The 27,139-nt window shown below is 46.4% G+C and overlaps 1 protein-coding gene across 5 annotated transcripts in view; it reads right to left on the bottom strand.

Moving 5' to 3' along the window:
• Window positions 1-27,139, bottom strand: part of PRDM2 (PR/SET domain 2) — a 117,181-nt gene that overhangs the window by 16,657 nt on the left and 73,385 nt on the right. For 3 of the 5 annotated variants that reach the window (XM_057696872.1, XM_057696899.1, XM_057696904.1), the window contains one exon: window positions 19,331-23,711. In XM_057696872.1, the coding sequence (XP_057552855.1) occupies window positions 19,331-23,711 (4,381 nt within the window). Of the gene's footprint in view, window positions 1-13,945; window positions 16,278-19,330; window positions 23,712-27,139 lie in introns of those variants that run through there. The other 2 variants (XM_057696892.1, XM_057696882.1) reach the window with 2 other exon arrangements.

The raw sequence follows: 27,139 nt of genomic DNA, 5'->3' as shown, positions 1-27,139 counted from the left end.
AGGCCAAAGAAGACAAAGATTAAGTCAACTCCAGGGACAAACCCTTGCAGGGTTTGGAGTTGCTGGGACTGAGAGTCTGTGAGGCGTCTGCCCTGACGACAGGATTTCTAGGACCTGATGCCTGGTGCCCAACCAAGGATGCCAATGAGAAGAGGTGGCTGCCTTGATGCAAAGCCTTGTGGGAGCTCAGGGGGCTCTTTGCTACCCAAGGCGACCAGTCTGTCCCAGGAGGCCTGGGCGTGCCTGGCTGGCAGGGCGTCCCAGACGCAGGGCTGGCATAGCCATGGGAAAGACACGCTTGCTATGCATCTGAACCAGGTGTGAGTCAGCGGGGGATGACACTGCCCAAAGGGCAGGGGCACTGTGGTCCATGGGCCTGGAGGCTGCTTCCTCGAGGGTGCAGGGGATTGGATACAGAGGCTGCCCCTGTGCCTTCTCCCCATCCCTGCCCCATGATCACCAAAGCCCTCACCCTGAATCCCAGCTGACCTCAAACAGGCTGTCGGGTGGCCACGGCTGGGGCAGCTCACACCCTTTTTTTTTTTTAACAGAGCAGAAGACAGAGGCAACCTATAGATGCTTAATGCCTTGGACCCAGGCCGCTGACTCCACTCGGGGCTGCTCGGGCCTCACCAGGATCCTGTACTTTGGTTAGGGAACCGCTCACTCGTGGAGGTCCCTCAAACAGGCTCCCTCCCTGCAGGGGACAGACACTGCCCAGCCAGACACTCCCCGGCAGCCCACAGACTCACAGCCAGGCGGTGGCAGACGTGGAATGAAACCCCTCCTAATCCTCCTTCCTCGTCACCAACATTTTCAGACCAGCTTCGGTGGAACCGGCTTGCCCAGATGCTGCACGGGTCATCCTCATTACCACGTGCATCACAGCAGCTGGCGTTTCCGTGCTGACCACATGCCGAGCGCAGTGCCCACTGCCTGACATGGAATAACAAATGGAGGCTCCAACAAGACCCTTATGAGATGGGTACTGCCCCGGTCGACGCGTGAGGAGCGAAGGCACACAGAGGTTCGCCAGCTTGACCAACAACACACAACTGGCAGGAGGTGGAGACAGGATCGAAGCCAGAGCCACTTACTCCAGAGCACGGGGCTCACGACGCCAAACACACAGGTCTCTGCAGGATTTCTGAATCCTTCATGTGCCCACAGGCAGTGTAAATTCCCAGGAAGAGGACACGGGCTGTCATGTCCCCCATGTATCTGATAACTGTGTATTGACCGACTGCCCTGTGACGGGTACCATGGGGCACAGTGGAGCCCCGGGCAGACACGATCTCGAGGCACGATGAGAATCCTGCGAGGGAACGGCTTGGGCTACGCTTAGTCACAGGGGGTGCCCTTTAAAGCACCCCAAAGTTTTGTGTTTTTTTAAATTTAGTGTTTTTGGACAGAGATTTTTCTAAGATCAGCCACATGAAGCAGCGTGTCCTGAATCTGATTTCGTATCCTCGTTGGGAGCCAGATTTCCAACTCTGCACACCTACACATGGCGTCGTGTGCCGACATGGAGAGGTGTCCTCTGCCCTATGAAAGTGAGCAAGCCTTCTTGTCCACACACCAAACAAGACCAGGCATCGCCGTGATTATCAGTATGGCCCCATCAAGCATCTGTTATACACCTGACCCTATGCTAGACACTCGGGATACAGCAGTAAAGCAAACAGACCTGGTCTCTAGAACACTGAGGCATGTGTCCTAGAAGAGGAAGGTCGTTACTTGCATAATATACAAATACAAAAGTACAAAGTGTGATAAGCAGGAAGGAGGAAAAACAGAGGATACCAGAGCTCAGAATAAGGGACCTGACCACAGAAACCCAGAAACACTCGTGTGTGTGTGTGTGTGTGTGTGTGTGTGTGTGTGTGTGTGTGTGTGTGTGTGTGTGTGTGTGTGTGTGTGTGTGTGTAAATGGGAGTGCCCTGAATGCTTGGTTTCTGTTGACTGAGACTTACGTTCCGTGGAATGTACGGAACATACTTTGGGATGGGCTTCACTTTACCATGTTGTCCTTTGCTTTACTTCAGTTGGGGGTGGGAGGAGAGGGAAGGAAAAGAAAGCATAGAATGTGTAGCTAACTTTACCCCCAGAAAGAAAAGAGACAAAATTTCCCGATGGGGTCATTCCTGTCTCCGAAGGCCACTCCTCGGGGACAGAGAGGGCATTGTTACTACCTACCCTCACCCCCCCAAATATTTCCCGCCCTCTTTTTTCTGCCTGAGCCTCAATGCAAGTTTTATACAAAGGGATTTGGGGAGTCTGCAAACGGGAACAGGACTGGGGTAAGAGCTCATCAAGTCTCTTCCTTGGGCCTTTTTCTAACCATGAACAACAGATCTGGTTACAGAGGGGCTCTTTCTTGTTACCAGGAAGCTGGTATGAGAGTTTGTGAGCACCTGAAACCAGCCCTGCATTTTCATGGGGTCCCCTTGACTTGCTGCAGATCGTTTTTCAGATGGAAACAGCCCACCACCTGGAGGAGTGGCAGCAGAGTCAGGGATGATTGTGGTTGGTGTGTCCACCAGCTCTGCAGGCCCCAAAATGTTCTATGATGGTGAAGAGGAAAGCTAGTTAGAAGTGCAAAGCAGAGAGTGCCTACTCAGGTCCAGGGGAGGAGGCTTCACCCCACGAAGGTCCCCTCCATCCGATGTCACAGCGGTCCCATTCATACCCTTGGCCCAGGACACTGCCGAGGCGCTTCCAAAACTCTCCAACCTCTCACGCTGGAGCTCCCCCAGCCTCAATTCCTGGGCTGCTTCTCTTTAGCTGTACTCACTCCCTTGGGGATGCCAACCTCAGGGTTTTCAGTATCACATGTACTCTGGGACTCCCAAATTTACATTTCCAGCAGCTGGGTCCTTTCCTCTGAAACTCAAACCTGTGTATTCAGCTACCCTCCCAGTGAGTGTCTAATGGCATCTCTAACTTAACACGTCCCACATTTCCAGCACACACGTACCCCACAAACTGGCTCCATCACCTCATCACTGAACGGCAACTCCATTCACTTGGATGCGGAGGCAGAAACACCTGTCATCATCCTCGACTTCTCTCTTTAATCCAATCCTCAGCAAATCTTGTGACTATACCCTCAAAAGACATCCACAGTTCCACTGCTACTCACCACTTTCACCGCTACACTCCAGTCCAACCACCATCATTTCTCACCTGGGTTACTGCATTCACCTCCTAGTCTGTATTTCTATTCTTGGCCACTTTCAGCCTATTCTTAACACGTCAGCCAGAGCGATTCTTTTAAAAGGCAAGTCATACCATATTACTCCTCTCCTCAAAACCCTCCAATGATTCCCACTTACTCAAGAGTAAAAGCAAAGTCTTCCCAAGGGCTGCAAGAGCCAATATAAATCGGCCCCTGGTTACCTCCCTGACCTCACCCCCTAGTCCTCTGCCGGGCCTGGCTCCCCTGAGCACACCAGGGATGCTTCCACCTCAGGACCTTTGCACTTGCCATTCCCTCCGCCAAGTGCTTTCCTTCCCTGTGTCCACAGGCTGACATTCTATAGTTACTTGCTTGTTCACTGTCTGTCTCCCCCCACTAGGGATGTGAGTTCCATGAGGGTGGAGAATTCTATCAGTTGTGCTCACTGCTACATCCTCCTAGAACGGTGCCTGGCACAGAACAGCAGGCGTTGACCCCACACTATTGAGCGTACGGTGAATAAATGAACGAAAGGTCAAGATCTACAGTCTTTCTTGACTAAATCACACCCATAATGCATCATCTAGTTATTGTTTTCCACTTATTGTTTCAAGTGGGGCAAGAACTTGAGGCATTTTTAAGAACAATTTAAGTGTAAAAGGTTTCTATGTCTTCACGTGAATTTTTCATTGTTTCTCACCCACACCTTATTGGACAGCAGTTTTTAAGCAAATTACTATGAGCCTTTCGAAGCATTCAACTTGTTTTCCATAAGGAACTCTATGTTCCTAGTTCATCAGTTTGGATATTTAAGTCATACATGTACAATAATCAATACTGGCATATTTATTATGTTTATTATAAACATGATTATATGATTGTAAGACGTTACTAATACAGCGGCATAAACAACTGTCAACTACAACTGACTTCTGGCTGCATTTAACTTGACTGCAGAGCACCGAAGGACACGGGTACTCCCTGCGTCACTGGGGAGTGAGGGGTATTTGGCAGGTTGGTTAAAGGAAAATCAACTGACCCTCGACTATATTTCATTTTATCCACAGTTGGTATTCTAACAACAGTTCAGAAAGATTTCTGGCACTACCCCCACCCTCCCAGGCTCTGTCCTCTGCAAAATGCTCTCACGCCAGTTATTCCCTAGGCCACGGTGAACATGCCAGACTTGATGGTTGGGTGAGTGTGTAATGGGAGACCTCTGTGTTTCTTTCGCCAAGTGCTCGTGTGCGGCCCTTTGACTCCATCGGCTGGGTCCAACGACGCAGCAGCTCTGACTCACGGGCGTGACGGAGAAATGGCCCAGGTGAGTGAGATGCGCCGTGAGTCCAGTCTGGGCAACAGCCTTGTTCGGCACAGCCCAGTCAAGTGCGTGTGGCATTGTGAAATCGATCAGTGTTTAGGCTCTAAGAAGGAGGGGTTCCTCATTTTGAGCAAAAATAAGGAAATGCACAAGGGAAGCCATTCAGGCCATGTATTTTTGGAGGCTCTACGAGAGAGGGACTCCTTAAGCAGATGTCAGGAAATAAGCTGGAGATAGATTGGAGGATGACCCTATTTTCAGAGCCAAAAACTGGGGGAAAGGATTTTAAAAAGTGAAGGAGTATTTGGGTTGCCCTACCGCACGAAGTTCAGCTATAATCGCAGACAGGCTGTGTGTGTACCGGTGTAGACCAGTACCTTTGATTAACGAGCTATGCCGTAGCAGACTTCTAGAGCACAATTCCCTTCTGGTCTCTATTGGTTTATTGATGGGATTTCTTACCGTTCTTAACCTTGAGGACCATGTCCCCAGGTAGTAACCCTTTAAGACCAATTGTAATTAACCATCCACCCAATAACCGAGCCTTTTCTTTCAACCTGATTTTAATTGATCATTTGCTTATCCAAGTGATTCTATTCAGTTGCTAACAATTATTTGCCCCCCAACTCACATTTTAAGCCCTAAAGACATGAGTTGGGGTCAGATCAGAGGTCACTGAAGTGGAGTGGTAGCTTTGGCACCATTATTACTGCAGATTTCCTTTCTTCTTTTTATTCCGCAGATACTAAGCACCTACTGTGTGCTGGGTGCTAGAGTAGGCGCTGGGGTAGAGTGAACACGCACTAGCAGGGCACTGTGTGATACCAGGCTTGTCCTAATTAACGACCTAAGGTCATATATTCCCCTCAAAAAGATATCACAAAGAGCAACGATGGACAAGGCAGGGAATCCTCAAGTCCACCTCGGCTCTGACCCTCAGAAGTGACCCTAACTCTCAAGTGGACTGGCTCATCTGTCACAGGATGGTTATATATAAGTGAAGTGTTCTGAGAGTTGAAAAATGTCATGAATGTATCAAAGAGATATTAAGCAAAGGAAAATAATTAAAAATGAAAACTGGAGGCAAATTAAATGATGAGCTATGGTGATACCGCATCATTTTTTTTCCCCCTTTACAAGACCCAATGGGAACTCTGAAATCTGGGTAAGACTCATTGCAGAAGCTGACAAAAATGAAGATTTCAAAGACCCACCCCCAGAGATGATGGTTTAGTAGGTCTGGAATTCTCAATAAGTCTCTCAGGTGGTTTTGTGATGCAGGTGGTCCACTAAGTGAACATCCTGGTGAGATGGATCCAAATTAGGGCCCCTTCACACACATGGGAACTCAGACAGGAAACGCACTTCCTCAGGCTGAAATTAACAAGACAATACCTATCAGACCAGCAAACTACTCCCCCCTCCCAAGCACCTGCCCAACAGATTCAGGACATCACCTTAACAGAACACCTGCTGCTGGCTGGCACCAATGGGCTGTAACTGTAATTTTTTTAGTTTTAGGGATATAAACATAGTGCTAATTATTGTGATGAAGTCGCTTAACGGAAGCTACACGTCAACTACAGTACCTGACATCAATTCACTGAGGTGCATCAGAAGAGCTGGCTCCTCCATGAAGGCCAAGTTAACATAGACTTCTCACCAAACTCACTCATAAAATTCATTCAAAGGAGCCTGAACAAGAGTGAAGAAGGTAGGAGGATAAAAAACCTATAAGCCTATGCACTTGCTATGAGGGAAATTCTGAAAAAATTCTGGAGGAATATTGTGAATTAGAGAGGAAAATCCAATCCACGAGCAGGTCCAGCAGCCTGGGTGGCATTACTGGGATGGAACAAACCTCCAGGCATCTCCTTACAGATTCAACCACTTGCGAGCACTTGGCACCAAATAAAATATTTATCCTGAACATAGATTACAGGACAGAGGCATCGGGTAAAGAGAAGCAGACTATTCTGTTTCAGAACTAAGGTGCTTGCTTCCCTGGGAGACAAACTTTTGCTGAGGAAGTAATTGTTTGCACTGTCACCCAAACTTTCTAATTTTTCTACATGTGCTTTGGGAGCTTAAAAGCAAGCGAGCACACTATTTACAACAGCCAGGTCATGGAAGCAACCTACATGTCCATCAACAGAGGAATGGATAAAGCTGTGGTACATGTATACAATGGAATATTACTCAGCTGTAAAAAGGAACGAAATCAGGACATTTGTAGAGACATGGATGGACCTAGAGACTGTCATACAGAGTGAAGTAAGTCAGAAAGAGAAAAATAAGTATCTATCTTAACGCATATATGCAGAATATAGAAAAATGGTACAGACCAACCGGTTTGCAAGACAGAAATAGAGACACAGATGTAGAGAACAAACATAAGGACACCAAAGGGGGAAAGCGGGGAAGGATGGGATGGGATGAACTGGGAGATTGGGATTGCCATATATATACATTACTAACTAGGAAAAAACAAATACCAAATTGTACACTTTAAATATATGCAGTTCATTGTATGTCAATTATATCTCAATAAAAGTTCTGGGGAAAAAAAAAAGCAAGTGAGCAGTCTATACGTGTGTTACACTGAACACCCCCCTCTCTGCAATGCACTGCTTACAAGGGAGGTCCCTGGGTGTTCTCAGGCCCTAGCGCCTCTTTATTTACACATCGTTTCAGTAGGACCCCTACCTGGCTTCCTAGTTCACAGACTATTATCAGAAGCCAACCAGAAGGCTGCCAAGGAGTATGGACAACATCCACAAATAACAGATGAAAAAGGAGGCGGCAACAAGCACATCCTTCTCCAAAAACACTTAAGCCGCATCTGAAGCTTCTGGATCCTGTGTGCCTGAACTCCGAGGGTGTCACTTTACCACAACAAAGTATGAATTGACAGTCACCTTGAGTCTTCAAGGAAAGGTGAAATTATGGCCCGCGTAATTTTTAAAAGCAAGGGAAGTAGCGGATATGTTAGACCTCAGACAGCAAACGCCTGTGCCTGAGCTGTCCCCCTTGCTGAGCGGACACCGGGCACTCGGCCCGGCCTGTATCCCTGAGGGGGACCCCGCCTGGGAATCCAGCTTACGGCACCCCAGGCAGCTGCTCCCCTTGCCGAGGAACCCAACTTGCCAACCATGGCTTGGAAACACTGCTACAAAAACAGAAAAAAAGAACAAAAAAGTTGACACCAGGGAACAAGGTTTGAAATTCTTTGGATGAGTCAGCATCTGGACCCGCTCCCGCCCTAACGAAGCTGGTGGTTGAGGTGCCTCGTCCCACCCGGCCTGGCTTGAAACCACTCGGTGTAGTCTCCCAAGAACATACAAATTGGACTCAACCAGGAAAGACCAAGACCTGTGTTCCCCTCTAGCATCCATTTTAATTCCTTCGGATTAGCTGGTGCTTGTCCACACCTGGGCAGCTACGTACTAACAGGACATGTCTCCCCGCTTCTTAGAGGTGAACCAGGCATGAACTCACTCCCAGGTCAGTGGGTGAGGGGCAGAACAGACTCCCGACTTGCTGGATTGGTTTCTGGGCTCCCCTCCTACCAGCTGTGACCTCAAGCAAATTCCTTACCCTCTGTGCTGCACTGTCCCCAGCTGTAAAATGGGAGAACATAAAGGTATTTTATTTCATAGGGTGGTTGCAATGATTAAATGGGGCAGTATGTGTAAACCCCTGAAAACAGTGGCTAGCGAGCGCTTTAAGACATCAGTGACTGTTCTTACATTATTATCTCAATGAATTGGGGTCCCTTGGTTAAGTTTTCATGGTTTCATAGAGCTAAGGAAGTGTTTACAATTTGAAATTCAAAACCAAGAGAAATAAAGTTACATGGAAAGATGACAGAATAAGAATTAATCTTTTTTTCTTTTTTCTCGTCGTGATTTGAAAAATGACTTCCTGTTTTACAGCTCATTCTCTTTATCTGATGGGAGAAAGGGAGCAGCTATGGTTGGCATATGAACAGCACAGGCCTGGCTGAGACACAGCAAAGGGCTCCGGGGGTCAATGGCAGCAGAACCAGGAGTTACAGCCACTCGAACTCCTCTCTGGGTGGAGGCAAGAGATGACGAAGGAAGGTTCTGGCCACTGCGATCTGTGTGGCCACGAAATCTCATACGTGGCAAGTCAGCTCGGAGCACCAGCCATAACCATGAATCAGATTCACACTGAGATTCAAGAGGACGCCTCTCAATAGTAAAAGCAGCACTTACTAGGGCAGGCACAGCTGTGGTCCTCACAGCCCTCCTTCCTGGTCAGATGCAGTTATTGCCACTTACAGAAAGGAAAGCTGGGGCTCAGAGAGCTTAAGTTACTTGCCCAAGGTTACAGAGCTGGTAAGTGGTAAAGCCGAGATTCAAATACTTTATTCAAATTATTTACTGAGCGGCTACTATGTGGCAGGCACTGTGGGAGACGCTGGAAATGTAACAGTGACCAAAACGAAGTTCCTGCCCAGGGAGAGCTTTCATTCTAGGAGGGGACACTTAGTAAATCAACCTTACAAATCAAGAACAGACTGTATGGATGAGTGAAGTGCCTCCGAGAACAGGAGAGCAGAGTGAGGAGATGGAGAGGGACGAGGGCAGTTCTTCAGAGCAGATGGTTGGGATGGACAGGTGATCACAGCTCTGGGTCCAGGGCCAATCAATGCCCTCACCTACATCCCGATGCTGGAGATGAACTCACGACAACACCTTGAGGGGCTCCCGGGAAGCCAGGCACCCTCAGGTGCCCCAGGCTCATTTGCTTTGCCTGGGCCCAGATGGAGGGCAAAACCACCCTGGAAGCCTTTGGGAGTGTGTCCAAAATTTTGAAAAAAGTTCTATCCTCCCCAAAAGTTGAAACCACCATTTTCTGAAACTAACATAAACTGAGGTTTGTCAGTTTCCATGAAGGAATCTTTTTTTTTCCTTCCGGGCCTTTGAAAGCATGAGCAGCATCTTCTGCAGCCTCTTCCAAAAGCTGCTCGACCATCATCACCGTCTATGTTCTGGTTCTTTCCACCAGGGATGGTTCCTACACCCCGTCAGTTTCCTCAGTGGAGCCTCCCCGGGTCTATCATTGTGAAGACTCGAGTCCCGTCACTAAACGACAGTGGTCACTGTCACCACCAGCACCACAGCCACCACTCCTGAGTCCTCACTAGGAACACACCCCCTCCTCTACCCCAGTCACTCACAGACCAGGAGCCCGGGGCTCAGCCAGCGGTGTGGCCCACCTCAGTGACAAATGGAACCCAGGGAATTAAGACCTAGATGGCGAGGCACTCAAGGCCGATGTTTATTCCTAGTATGCTACCCAAACTCTCCCCAGCAGAACCCGTCTGTGGGTGATGGCATCAGCACCAGTCATCTGGGGGACACAGTAACTGCATCAAACCCAAGGGCACGGTGAATTAGGTGGTTTCACACGGCAGCAAAGAGCGTGGCTCTGGAATCAGATGGCCGGGTCTGGGGTCCCCATTTACAGCTCTGGGACTTAATGCAGGTGATGTGGCCTCTCTCAGACGCGGTCAACTTGCCTGTACATGAGGACAACTGCCCTCCCTCGGGTGGTGGGAGAACTTCCAAGGAGTTAAGTGTCCGGCAGGTGGGAACAGCCAGGTGCACCTCAGCTCCTCTGTAGTGGCCGGCTACACCCCGAGGGTCCTCTGAAAACCCCTATACACAGGACAGAGTCCATCAGATCTACAGACCAACACCTTCGTGATCCAGACTGACCGTTAGAGATGTTTTCTGAATGGCTGACCGACTGAATCACTACAGGAGAATGTGCCTGAATTCACAGGTCCAATAATAGCTTGGAAATAGAAGCCATCTGAAAATGTTCCTGAACTCGAGCTGGGCTGGCAAGGATTGGATATGATTATAAAAAGCAAGTGAGAAGAGAATGTAACTGCAAGGAAAATTGAATCCATATGAGTCTTAAATAACTGCATTCCAATACAGAATATTAAAATGTTGTATTTTTGGCAAGCACTAAATACTAAAGCAAATGCAATTTTAAATTGAAATTCTATTTTAACATAAAAAGTTAAAATTGCCACAATTGTACCCTAAGGCCTGAATCCCCTTTTATTATGAACTCCATATTATGCAGTAGACTCCTGTCTAAATACTGGTATGGAAATATTCTTAAATACGTTCTGATTCAGGACATAAACCGATACTTTAAAATCTACCTGTATGTAGCCTTCCGTCATTACTGAAATGACACCCCACTGAGAATCTCCAGTAGCGTCTATCAAGGAATTTTCAAAAACACCAGTTGTCTGGCTTCCTGCTGTAGATTATAAGCTGGACACGGGAAGGCACATTTAGGCACAAACTTCTTCCGTTAAAGGCTTCTGTTCTCTGAACCATCCGCCTGGATTTCAGGTTGCTTTCTATAAGAGACAGTTGAAAAGGAATCCAGCTGGTCCAAGGGAGGCAGAAAACGGAAGCTCATACAAATCCTATCACCCCGATGGTTCGGCAAGTTTACTCCAATAAAAGTGTTTCCAAGCCCCTTTTAACTCACGACTGAATGTAATTTTCGCAACAGCTAATAATTTAACCCAGCGTCATGATGGTTTTTCCAATCCTTGTTCTTAATCCAGAAAGTAAGTGAAACCTACACAAACCCCTCAGGTTCTAACCGGATACTTTTAAAAATAACTTCTTTTCAGCAGAAATGTAACCCTTCGTTTTGTAGGCAAGGGACTATGTGCTGAGGTGGCAAGGCAAGCTCCGATCGGCTTTGGTTTTGGCACAACAGGTCAAGGTTCTTAAGGGACATCTGAGGATACTCCTAGTGACCCCCAGGCCCCTTCTTTAGAACCACTTCCAAAATCAAAGAATATTATTAAAATGTGCTTGATTTCTATTAAACAGAGCTGTGTTGACTAATCAGACTGATCTACAAAGCCAACTGGGCCCGAAAGGTCTACGATGGAGGAGAAGCATGTCCCACAGTTAAGAGTGAAACTAGATGGGAGTGCCCCCAGGATCAGCTCCGTACTAATCAACAGTCCTGTGCACCAAGAAGCAGCTTTACCCAGAGGGGGTGACTCTACTTGTTCACCAATGCCGGAAAAGCCCTTACTAGAGAAAGTATCAAGGCCTGTATTCTACATCTAGAGGAAATGAAGCTTTGAACAAAAAAATCACTTCCCCTGGTCTGTTTCCCCATCTGTAAATGATATCAACCTCATGGGGATATTGGCAAGAGTCGAGTTTGAAGAAGGCTTGCACAGTACCTCACACAAAGAAAGCACCTGAAAGCTACGTCAGGTTCACCCCAGAGTTTATCAGATGGTTTCCAACACCTCTTGGAGAGGAAGCTGCACGAGGGATGCAGGGGAGTGGGAGAACTGAAGAGCACCGGTGTGGCCAGAGGCAGGGAGCCGGCAGGAGCTGGGGCGGCAGGGGGACCTGGGCGGTCCCCAAACAGGACTCTGGGTATTTGCTTGAAGGGATCAACCAATGAGCAGCTTCACATTTTCCCTACATCACACCCACTCAAACATCAAGTTCTGTCCCACTCAACTTTTTTTTTTTTTTTGGACACTGGATATTTTAGTCTATATGTAAAGAATTTCAACAGTAACAGGGCTGTCATCATTCTCACCCATCTGGATTTGATTTCTTTTTGCTTTTTTCTTTTTTTTTAATCCTACAGCACTGCTGTATTTAAGGCACGGCATCCTGTGGGCAAACTCCCAGGAAAGGATCAAGGCACTAGGAAGGTGGGGTCCAATGGGGTCTTGAGAAACATATTGAGAAGGAAACTGAACAACAGGCTGGCCACTCTTCTTCCCCTCGAGGGCTTACCACTTTCGCCTTCCATGCGTGCACACACCAGTCTGCAGCCCAGGCTCAAGAACAGACTCCCTGCCTTCAGAAAATGGAAAGAATGCGAGTACCTGTTCTGCAGGGTGACTGTAAATGTGGAGACACTTGAGGCTCAAATGAGAACACACAAGTACTTTAGCAACTAAGAGCTACACACATCCGTTATTATTTTCCCCACGTAAATGCTGAAATTCTTCAGTGTGCACTGAAATTACCAGGGGTTGGGGAGTGGGGGAACTTTAGGTCTGCAAAAAAATAGTGACAGAAATGGCGAACTACTCTCCTTAACCATCAACCTGGTCTCTGGACTACTTTAAATGTGGCCTTTATAGCCTAGTTAACCTTTTCCTCACCCACCTGCACTCTTTCAAGGCAAAGTGTTCTTTATAAGTGTTTTTAATGGATATAAGTCAATCGAGTCAAAGTGAGGCCTGATATCAAATCAAAATCCATTAGAAATAAAATATCGAATAGATTAAATGAGATACAATTTTTAGAAGAGTTGTTTTAACGTAAGTATTAAAAGTCAGCGGTCATTTAGATATCTGCCCTCAAGTATTAAGGTAGAAGCATCTTCTTGACCACCTACCCTTAGCAGAATTTTGACAAAGTGAGGAAGGTTTTGGATAAGAAGTAAAAAAACAAAAACAAAAACAAACAAAACTGGAAAAAGGCACCACACAAATATAAGCTTCACAACAGCTGGGATTTTGGTCCACTGATATAACCTAAGCACCTAGAACGCAGCCTGGTAAACAGCAGGTGCTTGATAAATTAATGTGGTTTCGTAAAACATTTTGCTAGAAAGTACTTGATACATCCAAATTAAAATAGCCAGCCTAGAGACAATGCTAGATACCTCAATATATTAGCTGCAGGGACATAAGGCTTGAGTTATTAGCTTAAAACTCCATAGAGTAAAAGCAACCAAACCGGGGCAGCTCATTCTTGTAGAGAGGAGTTGACCGCCTTCTTGGGGACTCCTCAACTGAGTATCCGAGTGCCGCCATGTCCAGGCTGTGCTGCTTAAGAACCAGGGACAAGACGGACCTCACCCTGCTCTTTCAGACCCGAAAGGAAGTCTGTCACAGCATCCTTCCGGCTAGAAGGAAAACTCGAGGCCACCTCGTCCATTCCCCACTTTGGGCAGACCAGGAACTAACAACCTCTAGGCAGAATACTTGCCCAAGGCTGGGACCAAGAAAGGCTTGTTAGAGGCCTGGAGGGACAGCAGGTGGGCGAGGTGGACACCCACTGCCTGTTCCCAGAGCAGCGCTCCTTCCAGCTCAGAGTCCAGCTCCGCCCCAGGCGCTGTGTGTGCTCAGCGCTGTTTCTAGAGCATTTACTGCGGCTAATGCTGAAAGTCGCTTCGCACCTCCGCCTCTTCCTTCCTCACACCCGCCTCCTAACTTCTGGGGTTTTCTAAGGTAGGAATCTAAGCCACAAGTGTGAACATCTCCACGAGGGAGGCTGATCCCACCTTTGGCTTCACCACCCCTCCCTGAGCAGGAAGGACACACGCGCAGATAACAAAGGCAAGGACAAGTGCTCCCATGAAGGACTTTATGAAACTGCTTGTTTCAGCCACTTTTAATCTTTAAAAAAACAGCAATTCCGTATCAACCTATTACAAATGTTACAACTTCTTTGTTTCATTCTTCAGGAATCCATAAAAATAAAAATCTCCAGACTACAGTCAACTGTTCGCAAGCACAGAGGAGGCTGAGACCCCATGGAGGAAATGATTTTGCTCTTACCAAAGAAAGTTCTCCACGCACTTCTTAGCACCACCGTCCGACTGCACGTCTACCCTCTAGGTGGTGTGGAAGCGATGTGACTTCACAAATATTCAATAAATGCCAAAGAGAAACAAGTGGGAAGAGGTCGGCCATGGGGCTCAACAGCTGCACTTTGCAGATGCAGCCTGTGAGCACCCCTCCTACAGGTACCTTCATTTTCCCCCTTAACTGCTCCCAGTGATATACAAAATGAAGTCCTTTCACAGCTTTTAGAAAGTTTTTTATTGGTTACAATGATATAAAATGCATCATTTGAATTCCCCCTCGTTAAGTGCTTGCTAGGGACAGCAGAAGAAACCTTTCCGTGCATCTGACAAGCTCAAGTGATGTATTTCACGCTGGAAGGGGCAAACAGCAAACACCACTCTTAGCTTGTCTGTCTATATTTAACCTCTCTCCCAAGGCTATATTGGTTAAAATCAACGGACAACCCCTTTTGTATGTCAATTTGTAAATTTTAATGTTTTCATCAGAATAGTCTTTTATATCACTCTCCAACAAGAAACAATAAAATTACTAACAGCAAACTTCAATACAAGAACACTCTCCAGATTAACAACTCAACAAAATGTAAAATGTAAATCACATATAATACAATTGAAGCGTCCAGAACAATTTAAATAATTTTAAATACTTTATTTTTAAACTGCTACAAATGCTTTATACAATATTTCAACATAAAGTCCCCATAACAGAAATGTAACAAAATGGGAATGATAGTGAAAGGGTTAAAGTGGCACAAATTCACCAAACAAGTATTAAACTACAAATTTTAAGAGGTAGATTACTTTTGAAAGTTGAGAACAAAAAAAAAAAACATGAATAAAACCTAGCCATTTTCCATCAACTCAGTCATTAATTAGGGGAAGGCATATAATGCATGGAGAAATGATACATGTATACTCAGAAATAGGCCAATTTCTCTGGTTTTTAAAATCTCCATTAGAGACTGATGTGTAAAACCTGATAAGTAAACTCATTTACACTTTTGCGTAGACATACATCTATACAGGCCTGTGAGATACATCCTGGGCACTGATATATTGCTACCGTCTCCGATAATATAACAGTTATAAATTAGTGCCAGATAAGAATCTGAGAGGATAATGTCCATTTGGATATATAAACATGACACTGGAAGAGGCATAAAAAAAGAGTCCATATCCAATCTGGTTTCCTCTCCATTACGCTGGCAATCGACTTGTGATAAAAAAACAACAAACAAACAAACAACAACAACAAAAGGCAAGAAAGAAGCTAAATGCCTCTCTCTGTCTACAGTTCATTTAAAGGAAAGGCATCAAGAGCTGGTGTGTGACCAAAACATTATAAAAGGAGTGCATCAGAATCTGCCATCCCTGAAATCTACAACAAACTACTGATAAAACAGAGAACTTGCTTTGCAAGGTTAGGTTCAAATCACTCCTTTCTCTGCTCTGTGCCAAAAACCAGGGCCACACTCAGGTCTGAGTTACCAGTCCCGTGACGAGAAGCCAGTCAGCTAGCCCGTCTTACAGCGCCCTCCTCTGTGCATCTCAATCCCCTGCGAGCCCAGCACGCTCGATGGGCGCCAGCCAGCGAAGAAGCAGATGCCTGACTCTAACCAGGGCAACAAGAAGCCTGCTGGCAATCGGCTGTGTGTTAGGATTTTTGAGTCAGCTTCAACTGGTCTTGCAAGCTTGGTAGATTTCGTATCCTTTGCCGTAGTGCTTATCCTAAGTTGAGCATGCATTATCTTTATTTAGTCAATTAAGGTTTGTTTTGTTTGGGGGGGCTTTTCTACAGGAAGTTCCTAGAAAATAAGAAAACTGAAGATAAATGACAACATAACACAACCTTATATGAACTGACCATGTTAAAGAAAAGGTGGGTAGACCATGAGACAAACGTTACGACAGCAAACAGGATGACTCAGAAGGTGTGCAGGAACGTGGGTGTCCCACTCAAAAGAGACAGGCTGGGAGGGACACAGACGGTCTCCTTGGAGTGGTGTGGCAAGAGATGGTATGGGAGAAATCAGCACCATTTTCTTTTTTTTAATCAATTTCATGGTAAATGGAAAAACTTGGTCTGGATTTTCATTTTGCGTCTCCATCACTTATTTACATGTCCTTAACTGGCTGCAATGCGAACACAGTATTAAACAAAACAAGATAAAAAGGCTGCTCTAAAAGCAGCGTTGAAGAATGTAAAAACGCCTTGGGATTTACAAAAACCAAAGATCGGTAAGAAGGGAATAGAAAATGTACCTCTTTTCTTGTCTTTCTGTCTCACAGCCCGTGGAAATGAGCCCTCAGCAACAGCTCTAAATTCACTCCCACTGACAAGCCACAAGTGGGCTCCGACCCGACCGTGGAGGGTGAGCCTGACACAGGGCTCGCTGGATTAAGAGCTGTAACAGGAGAATCTAGAGGTGGTGTGCCTCTGCGGCTTTGTCCTAAGAAAAGGATTTGGAGCACACGCCTTTTTCACACCCTGACTGGCACAATGGCTTGTGTTCCAGGAAATGACCAAATGGCAAATTCTGCTGAGCTCTCAGTGTAGAATGGAAAACTGATGTCGTTCTCACGGCTGACTGCAAGTGTATACTTGAAAATCTGTGGAATCCTAAACTGGCATCTGAGTGTAAAACGCCTGAGTATTGAGGACTAGCCCTTAATCACAGTTATGATGAAACACACAGGAAAAGGGTGTGCTGCCAGTTCCGGGGTAAGTCCCTGAATACGCAATAGGGCAAGTACAGTGAAATCTCTGAAAACAGACTGAAAGCGGTATTTCCAAACCTGTGCTGTGAAATCACCCCTGAATAAAATTTACAAGTAGAAATATGCTGTAAAGAGAAGAAGACTAGCTAAAACAACTCCTTGCCAGTGTAGTACAACAAACACGGATCAAGGACGAGGCCTCCACTAAGAGCCCTGGGCTGACACCGATGGACCATCAGAGCCCCCAGGCCTGCACCTAGGATGCCAGCTTTACACCAAATTCACTACAAGGTACTAACTTGACCACAACTCTCTGGAGAAACGCCCACTCTTCTGCCCCGATAATCAAAATCTGATGTCCAACTGAACATTCATTTTGTAATTACCCAAAATACTTCCCAAGTTTACGGTCACTTGTAAGTGGACCCCCGTGAAAGACACATGTCCTTCAGGTGTGTCCAGAGTACAGTTCCAGTGACTCACACAAAAGGGGGATAGCTACCGCGGAAGCCTGTGCTGCTACCATCTACAGTAGCAAAATTAATACCCATGTCTTCTTATCTGATTCTTCCTTGTTCCTTTTAGGCCACATTCCATTCCAGCAATGTTAACTTTCAAACAAAGCAAAATAATTAAAACTAACTGGAGCAAAGAATAGAGACATAATTTTATTAGGCACTTCGGTCCTTTGCAGTCTTAAGGATTCTTCGAAAGCACTGGATGAACTTCACTCAGAGTTTTTCCTTTATAGTACTTTAACTTTTTCATATTGACTTTACCCTTGAACTGTGCAAATGGGATCCAGTGCAGAATAAGTGATTCTTTTAGATACTACTGAAGACGAAGGGGAATACACACATACATTCTAAAGCACTGACCACTTGGGAAATGAAAATGATGGCATGTTCTGGGTGCTTTAACCTTGGGAAGGACAGTTCAAGAATGTCCTGTTGTGGAACTTCCAGAACACAGACTGAGTATAAGGAGGTACACAGTGCGGTTGCTACAGGCAGGCAGTCTGGACAGCTGATAAACGGGTGTTTACTTTCATCAGGACTAACTAAGCTCCAAGATGCTGTATTCGTGTATGTCAGGGTCAGACACCAGAAGCTGAATAAGCTCTACAGTAACTGGTTATGTAGTACTTTCATGAAGTAGCTTTAAAAAAAATATGATCCTTTATTCCTAGAGTCAACCGTTCCAATCAGCCCTCAGCTAATGATTCTTCTCTCCATCTTCAGCCAGGACTTACGGCGCACCAGCACCAAGAACTCTGCCTTATCGACCGTGCAGTGATAACAGCATCTCTAAGCCCTCGTGATCTTTCCAAACAGCAGTCACCCGCCCCTTAACTCGGATTCTGTTTGCTTAAAATACCAAAGAATTTTGAGACACTGAAAGTTATAGCCAAGAGCCTAGAGCCATGCAGCTCACTCTGAAAAGACAGGATTTGAAAATACTCTGTAGAAATTCTAGCTGGTGATGAATAATTTCACCTGAGACGGACCTGTAGGCATTACTCAGGAAACAGCAGGAATTCCAAGAGTGCACTCCACTCATGTTTGAACTTAGAAATTCTGAGAAGTCAACGTAACAAACTTAACTCCTGCCCTCTGTTTTTTTATCTGTTGTCTATGAACAGTTCTTAATACAGGAAGAACACAGAATAAACAGTGAAATCACCTCCAGTCTAAGATGAGCTCTGACATCACGCTGGGGAAACAAAGGCACTGACAAGTGGGTGACTTGCCCTGCATCCCCACCTGCACCTGAAAGAACATGGGTCTGGCCTCAGCACACACTCTCTCCTCCTGTCCATGGGAGTCTGGCTGTTTATCACCCTATGCCTGGAGACAGCAGCAGGTGGGGGACATTCAGCATTTTAAAAGGAATAAGGTACTGTTTTGATTTAATTAAGAGGCAAGTTTTTAAAATTAAAACACAATGAAACAAAGCATGACTAATAAAAGCAGTCTCAGTTGCTAGAATTACGCTTAAGTCACAGAAATAGTAAACCAGACTGTGATGTGGTTTTAATGAATTCCATGATCCATCTTCACATAAGAAGTGATCTATGATCAGGAAATAATACAAGTGACACTTGGGATGCCACCCAAGCTATAAAGGAAGTTTGAGAGAATTCCACCTTTTCATAGTAGGGTACTTTGGGGAGCTCTTCATGGCTTCAAATCCAATTTATAACTGGCCCTATTAAAAAAACTGTACCACTTTGCAAGTCCTACGTCTGAAATAAAAGCTATGTATCCATCTTTACAGCAGCCAAAGCACTAACCCTCTTTCACGCCTGCCTACTCCTTAAGCAACAGCTATTTCCTTTAAATGCTTATGTCAAAACTGTGCAGGAAAAAGGAAAAGAAGCCATTGGGCAAGGACAGTGTTTTCTTCCAACCGTCTTTCCCCCCTCGCTCTTGAGCTCTGAATTCCTCTGGCCCTGGAGCCTCGCTTACCTGAAGTCCTTCAGCTCCTGCTTGCCAGTGCTGTCCTCCCTCCTGTTCTCACTCGGGTCGGCAGCAGCCGCCAGCTGCAGGCTTCGGGTGATTGGCCCCCCACTCCGTTCTCTAGATTTTACACTGAACCTGTCTGTTCGTTTCTTACTGGCCAAGGCCGACTTGCTCTGTAAGACAGCTCTGCTTTTCTGCGCCCTCACGTGCAGGCTCCGTGACGTCTTGCTGGAGAGCTGAGCTGCATGGTTCTTGGCTGCAGCTTTGGGCTTCTTGCTCTCACTGTGAGTCATTTTGGCCATTCGTAGGGGGCTCGAGTTCCTTATAGAGGAGCTTGGTTTTTTGGACTTAACTGAAGCTGCAAATTTAACATTCTGCTTGGACCTGAAGGACGAGGAGGGCGGTGGGACCTGCGAGGGGCCGGAGCTGCGAGCTCTGGTCTTGCCCAAAGGCGCCTGCATGCTTTGCATTTTGATCTCTGCATCTGCTGTCCGTCTGCGGCTGCTGCTGTTGTTTTTGTCACTACTTGCAGGTGATGGGTGTCCCCCTTTCTTGGATGAATGGGAAACTTTTTTTTTGGAAGGAGAAAGAGGTTTTTTGGGACAGCTGAAAGCAGCGTGCTTGTTCAGGCTCCCGATGTACGTGAACTCTCTGTTGCAGTATGGGCAGATGTGCGAGGACGACTCAGGAGCATTTTTTAGGTCAGCCTTCTGCTTTGCAGATTTGTTTTTTTGAAGGATTGCTTTCTGGACAAGCTGGTTTTTTTTCTTCAACGCATTTAACTTTAGCTTATTTGAGGACATTTTGCTGAGCTCAACACTGAAGTTCAGTCTTTTGGGCTGTCCCATTCGTCTGAAGGCATTTTTCCCAGAGTTGTCCAAAACCACCACACCGTTTTTGGGTTGCACAGTCTGTTTCAGCGGGACGGGATTTTTCTTCGGGGTATACCTCTTTTTGTCGCTGGCGGACGCACAGGCCAGGATGTGTTTGTGCAGCTCAGGCATGTTGTCCACACCTTTCCCACACTTGGTGCAGCGAATGGCGGTAGTAAAGGTCTGTGGGATGTTGTGTGTAGTGAAATTTGTGGCCGTCACACCAATGCCCAGGGGGTTGCGGTGATGGTACTGAAATGGAGGTGGTTTAAAGCTTGGGTAATGTTGATTGAGACCCAATCGAACATCTGGATCTTTTGTCTTTATTCCAGAAGCCATTATTTTTATGGTCGTGTAAAGCTCTTCTGAAGAATCGTTCAACTCCTCTTCTTCTTTAGACGTTTCCAAAGGATCTTCCGGCAAACTCTGCATATGCTCTACATGGGCTTTGCTGGGATCCGTAAAGTTCTGGGGCCTCAGGGTGCCGCTTTCAAACTCATGGTGTGTGCAAACCTTATCTGGGTGGAGATCTCGCTGGTGCTGCTGCAGATTGCACAAAAAGGCAAATTCTTTTTTACAAACCGAACACACAAAGATATTCCCAACTCCATGAAGCAAAAAGCGATGTTCTGACAAATCAGTTTTAGCCTTAAAGAGCTGCACACAAAATTCACATTTGAAGGGCCATTCCTCAGCATGAACGGATAAATGTTTGGTTAGATCTTTAATGGAAAGAAAAGGTGATTCACAGACGTTGCAGACAAAGTTTTTGTTGAATGTCTCCTGAACAATATCCCGCTCAGTGGCAGACTGAGCTTCTTCCCCAGCTTTCAGACCTTCATGCTCTAGTTCCTCCTGTTTAAACGATATCATGGGGAGAGAGGCTTCCAGATTATCCCCAGAGGAAACCACGGATGATACTGCTGAGAGAGGAGGTGGCGAAGGGGAAGAGGAGGAGGATGAAGAAGAGAACGAAGACGAAGAAGATGAGGAGGAAGATGAAGAGAGTGTCGGAGGCCCTGGCGAAGCAGCAGACATAACAGGCTCCACGGAAGGAATGGGAGACGGTGAGGGAGACACCGTCGGGGAAAGAATTGGAAGTGGGGACTGTGTGGTGGCATTTGAGAGTGGAGAGGGACATGGATGAGGGGATGCCCCGGAAGAGGGGGCTGGAAGAGGTATAGTAGGAAGCAGTGGAGGGGGTGGGGTGGCAACAGTTAACACAGGAGGACAGGGTGGAGGTGAAGAGGGATTGGTTGGGGTCAAGAGAGGCGGCAGCTGCCCGGAAGAAAGGGAAGATGTTTGTAGGGCAGGTGATGAAGGAGAAACGTCTGGAGGAGACTCAACAATAGGGGCAGATAAGCTAGAGTTAGGACCAAGGTCAGGGTCCAGCTGAGGATCTAGGGGTTTACAAGGACTGGGGCTCCTGGTCACGTCTGGAGCATTTTCTCCAGGTAAATCGACGCCATTGTACTCATTGAGAAGGACCTTCTGTAGCATGCAGGTGGTTGGTTTCTTTTTCTTTACGGCACTGCAGGCTGGCTGCACCAAATGATTTTCTTTGAATTCCTTGCCTTCAGAGTCACTACAAGGCTTTTTATGCACACTGAGATCTAACACAGCTTCCCACTGGACCAGAGCCTTGCCTGTACCCTCAGCCTTCTGTTTCACACCACTGGATAAATCCAGTGGCTGTTGGTTGCACACATTGCTAAACGTAGAACTAGCTGCCCACTCTTTAGATACTTTATATTCATCAAAGCCTGGGGGGCTCCCCGTTTCTCTCTCATCTCTCCCCGACAAACTCCATGCTGGTGAGTTGCTATGACTTTCTAATTTGGGTTTTTTGGAACTTAGAACTGCCTCAGTCCACACGGTTTTCCCATCGCCTGGCTTTCCAAAATCTCGAAGGGCAGGACTGTGCTGTGGCGAGCTGGGGGGAGAGCTGGTCCGCCTCTTAAACCTGCTCGAGGTCACAGGTAGCATCGACGCAGGAGCAGACACGCAGACAGGGCCTAATTTAGGTATTTCAGTGGCTGAAAGACCTGCAGGAGGAGCTAGTTTATCCTGGGTTTGAAGAAGTTGTTTGAGCTTTGATGACAAATACACATTTTTCTCTTTGTGGAAAGATACCGCCTCTGTGGTTGATATGCTGAGAGGCAGACTCAAGGAACACGAAGGTGCTACGGGATCAGACTCGGTCTCAGCTTTAATTTTGGGTAACACAGGAGGACTAGCAGTCCTCCGTTTCTTGGACTCACTGTTTGTGCTGCTGGAAGGCTCTTTAGGAAGATCATCTGTTATAGGGACCTGTGTGGTCTTTATATTTTGAGTTATTTCCACTGTAACTGGAGTGAGCAGACAGTTTATACCATACAAGTCTGCCGAATTGGATTCCATCTCAATAACATCACAGTTACTGGTGCTGCTGCTGGTCTGAATTTTACCATCAATATAGTAATTTAAGTTTTCAGAGATATTGCTAGAAATATCCATGATGTACACGTCATCTGCCTCCCCCTCCTCCTCTGGCTCTGTGCTGGGTACGTAGACACTCTGGGCAGGCGGGGCCTGCTCTGCTGGGGGTTGTGGCTCTTCGAGGAGGCCCCCTTTCCGCCGCACCCCTTTGGGAATCAGGTGACGTTCGTGAACTCTGCGCTGATGCCGCCTCATGTTAGTATGAGTTCCAAAAACCTTTTTACAGTATTTGCACGGATGAAGCTCTTTAATTTCTCCATTCTCTTCTACAACAGAAGAATTTACTGTTTCTTGGGAAGCTTTCTCTGAACTCAAGGTCAGACAGTCTTGCCCAAGACTGGGAGGCCGTGTGTCGTCCTTTGGAGGGGCGCCGTCCCCGGGCGCCTCGCCGGCGGCTGGGTCCTCTGGCGGCTGGAGTGTCAGGCTGGGCTTCCGCTTCAGCCCCGCCTCGTGCCGCCGCTCGTGCCGCCGCCTGTTGATCTGCGTGCCGAACGCCTTCCCGCAGTACTTGCACTTGAAGGCGTGGTTGACGGTGGATATGTGGATGTGCATGTGCCGTTCCAGCCCCTGTTTGGTTGTGAACTTCCTCTCGCAATGCTGACACGGGAACAGAAACGTTTCAAACACATCCCCATTGGCCTCTTCTTTAGCTTTGGGGGTTCTGATAACCGGTGCGACCTCTGCAGAGTCTTCAAGCGTGTCCTTTGAAGCAGTTTTTAGTTCTTCTAATAAATCCTCTAGCTTCTCGTCACATCGTATCTCCGGCTCTTTCATGGAACTTTCATTTGGCACGTCAGCTGCTTCGTCCCCCTCTTCTTCCAGCTCCTCCTCTTCCTCCTCCTCTTCCTCCTCGTCTTCCTCCACGTCGTTCGCCTCACAATGTGCTGTTTCCGGCTCCACATCTGGTCCTGTCTGGGGCTCATGGGCACGGGGAGGGAGAGCGAGCTCCGGAGGCACAGCCTGACTCACCGCCTCCTGAAGGACGGCCATCTGCTCAGCGGCTGAAGCGGAAGGCTTCTCATCTTCGTCTTTGGGGCCTGGAAAGCACAGGGAGGCAGAAGCACGGAAGTGAGGACAAACGCTAGCCACTTGTGATAAGTTTTCATTATTCAAGTTATTTCTCTTATCACCTAAAATGTGTAAGGGAGATCCTAACAACAGACAGCTCCACTTGTTCATTTATAAAGTTGCACTGGATATAAATCCATTTCACTCATTCAACAAATGTTTACACAGCACCTGCTGTGTGCCAGGCAGCTCAGTGGGCAGTGAGGATACAATGTGAACAATAAATGCCTAAAGGAGCTCTTTTGCATTTAGTCACACACATATAAACACATTTCTGTTTACAGATATTGTAGTGCTTAAAACTGTGTTGGAGTAGCTGATACTGAAATTCAAGAGACTAGACGTGAATTCCAATTTTCTATGATTCCAAACTGAAACAAGAAAATTGCTAAACATATTACCAGGTTAGATTCTTAGCGGTCTGCCTTGAATGCAATCATTCTCTCCCTCCTTTCCTGACTAAAACTATACACTGAGAACTAGAACATTTTCCAAAAGCATGTGATCAGAATTTTTCACATAAAAGGAACTTTGGAGATCATTTCTACCAAGCCTGATTAAATTATAGAGGACTCAGGAGTACCTCAGAGAAGGAAAAAAAAAATCTGAAGTCACTTCTGAATCTCTATGCCCAGGAGGAATCCAGTCCAGCACAATCTGAGGTTAGCAGTACACAGGTGGTCAAGGAAGGACTCACTAGTAAGGTGACAGGTAAGCAGAGACCTAAGGCCTCTGCTTAGGTCTTAGGCCTTTTACTCCCTCTGAGTGAAAGAGGGAGCGACAGGAAAGTTCTAACAGAGAAATATACGAGCGACTGAAATACAAGAGAATCATTCCAGGTGCAACAAGGAAGACAGAAAAAACGTAGGTGGACAAGGGTGGAGGGAAGGAGATAAGAAAGGAGCCTACTGCATCCTCCAGGAGAAGGGCAGGGGAGAGACCAGAGTGGCCTGGGGAGGTGGTGGAAAGTGGTCAGACACTGGATGTATTTTGGAGATGAAGCTGACAAGATGTGCTTGTTGGTTGACTATGGTGGGTGGGTGGAAGGGTCAAGGAGGATTCCACAGGAACTACTATTCTGTTCACTAAACTCTATCAGACTGAGGAAAAAGTAAGTTTGGTCTCTGTGTGTTTGTGTGTGTTGGGGGTAAACTAGAATTACTGTAAATGTGCTGAAGTTTGAGGTACCTGATAGAGATCCAAGTAAAGATATTAAGTAGTTCTATATAACAGGTTCGAAAAGAGGCTAAGCCTTGAAATGCCTAAGTCCTCAGACTAGAAATGGCACCTGGAGCACGGCCTGGACGAGGTCACCTGGAGAATGAATGCAGACAGAAGTGGGGGATGGCTGGGTCCCCCAGATGACTCCAGTACCCAGGGGTCAGAGGAATGGTCAGGGAGGTATCTGGAGAGCCAAGAGAGTAGCGGCCCTTAAACTGAGGAGAGACAGATCAGCTGTGTCTAGAACTGCTAACGGGCTGGGTAACATGGGACTGAGAATTGAACATTCCATTTGACAAGGTGGAGGTATGGTGATGGTGACAACAGTTGTGGTGGAGTAGCAGGGACAAATGCCTACCGGAGCTCAAAATCGAACAGAAGGAAGAAGGAGAGACAGGCAGACTATAAGCAGCTCTTTTAGGTTTAGCTGTAAAGGAAAGCAGAGAAATGGCGTACCGGCTGGAAGGAAATGCAGGGATAGCAAGGCCTCTGAGACAGCAGATGTTACAGAGCATTTACTGCCGACGGGGATGGCCCATGATGCTGCTTTTTCCACAGGACTACCTAAGTCTCTGCTGAATTACACCCCCTTTACTGTAGATACCTGAAGAGTTAAAAAATGTTCTGTAGAAGAAGCAGAGCTACTCTGACTTCTCCTGCCTCTATTAACTGGCTCTTCCCCTACTCACTGGACAAATATTTACCATACATCATTACTAGATGAGTAAGGCCACCAAAATCCTCACCCTTACAGAGCTCTACTTTAACAGGAGCTAGGCAAGCAGGCAACACTACTACAATGAATTAATGGCTAAGCTTGTGGAAGCACATGGCTAACAAGGTACAGGCAGCAGCACACGGGAGGCCTATCCAGTGACTTGGTTAATTAATCAGCAGAGGCTTCTCAGAGAAAGTACAAAGCAGGCGGAACCTGAAGGCCAAGGATAGAAGAGGAAAATCAAGCAGGAACAATCAAAACATGCAGCACACAGTAAATTAGTGTGGACTCAGCTGAAGGCAATGGGGAGCCATTAAGAGTGCCATCTGGGAGATCTGGCTGCAGTGTGTATTAAGGGGTTGGCAGGAGGCAGAAAACCAATACCAATGCAGCGGCATCAGAAGGGAGATGCTGGCTGCCTGCACTACCAAGAGATGGAAACAGAAAGAAGCAGAAGAGGCAGAAAAAAAGTGGCCAGATCATCAAGATACGATACCAGAGTCCTGTTAACAGACCTGGTGACTGCCTGGAAACAAGGGACAAGGAGGACTTTAAAAGGCCAACTTTTCCAAACTCTGCACATGCAAAGTACTAACACAAGCTCAGTGATTCCGTCCTAGCCCTCCTGCTGTTCCCTAGGAGTATCAGTCTTACTTTTCCCCATCTACCACTACATCTACTAGCAATGAGGTTTCTGCCTCTAAATAGACACCAGCCTTCTCTCCTCCAGATATATTTCTTAAATTGCATGAATTTCCCACAAACTGGGAAACCAGTCATTTGATGGTGGTAATGTATTTCAAATTAGGAGCTAACACCCTTTTCAAATACATTTTCAACAAAGACCCAGCATATTGCTAAAAAAAATCGAAATGAGACAACAGAAATGAAAATAACATCTCTAAGGCCCCAAAATTTCTTTACAGAGTTGACTTTCAGCCAAAATCCACGGCTTCTTTTAATGCAAATATTCTATGATTGGTAAACAATCCCAGATTTAAAACTGCCTAGAGTAACATGAACCAAAATGTGCACAGAGGCCTGATGAGTTTTAAACATAAAGGATAGTTTTGGGAAACACAAGGAAGAGTCTGGACTGTTTGCTCCGTATAGAGACCACCCTCTGAGAACCAAATAGAACACGTGGGAGAAGCTGACCACCACACTGTGCAGAAGCAATCAAAAACCGACCAGATGCTCCACAAACAGGTAAGTATTAAGTATCTTTTTTTCATAGGACCTGATGTTGTATCAGGAAAAAATAACTGTCCTGAATTACTGAAGGGGACTGTTGGATCGTTTTTTAATTCTGCCACTAACAGTAGTAAGGTTCTTTCGTATTTCTGTTGTTGTTCAAACAAATGTCTTAGCAAACCTGCTTCAGCAGGCAGAACTTCTTTTAAATAGGGCTCTGGGAAATGAATTTGTCTATTCTTGCTTCATAAGATGCCAGAGAAA

The sequence above is a fragment of the Hippopotamus amphibius genome, chromosome 1 (assembly GCF_030028045.1).
Source record: "Hippopotamus amphibius kiboko isolate mHipAmp2 chromosome 1, mHipAmp2.hap2, whole genome shotgun sequence".
Taxonomy (NCBI): domain Eukaryota; kingdom Metazoa; phylum Chordata; class Mammalia; order Artiodactyla; family Hippopotamidae; genus Hippopotamus; species Hippopotamus amphibius.
This window is presented reverse-complemented; position numbering and strand designations above follow the sequence as displayed.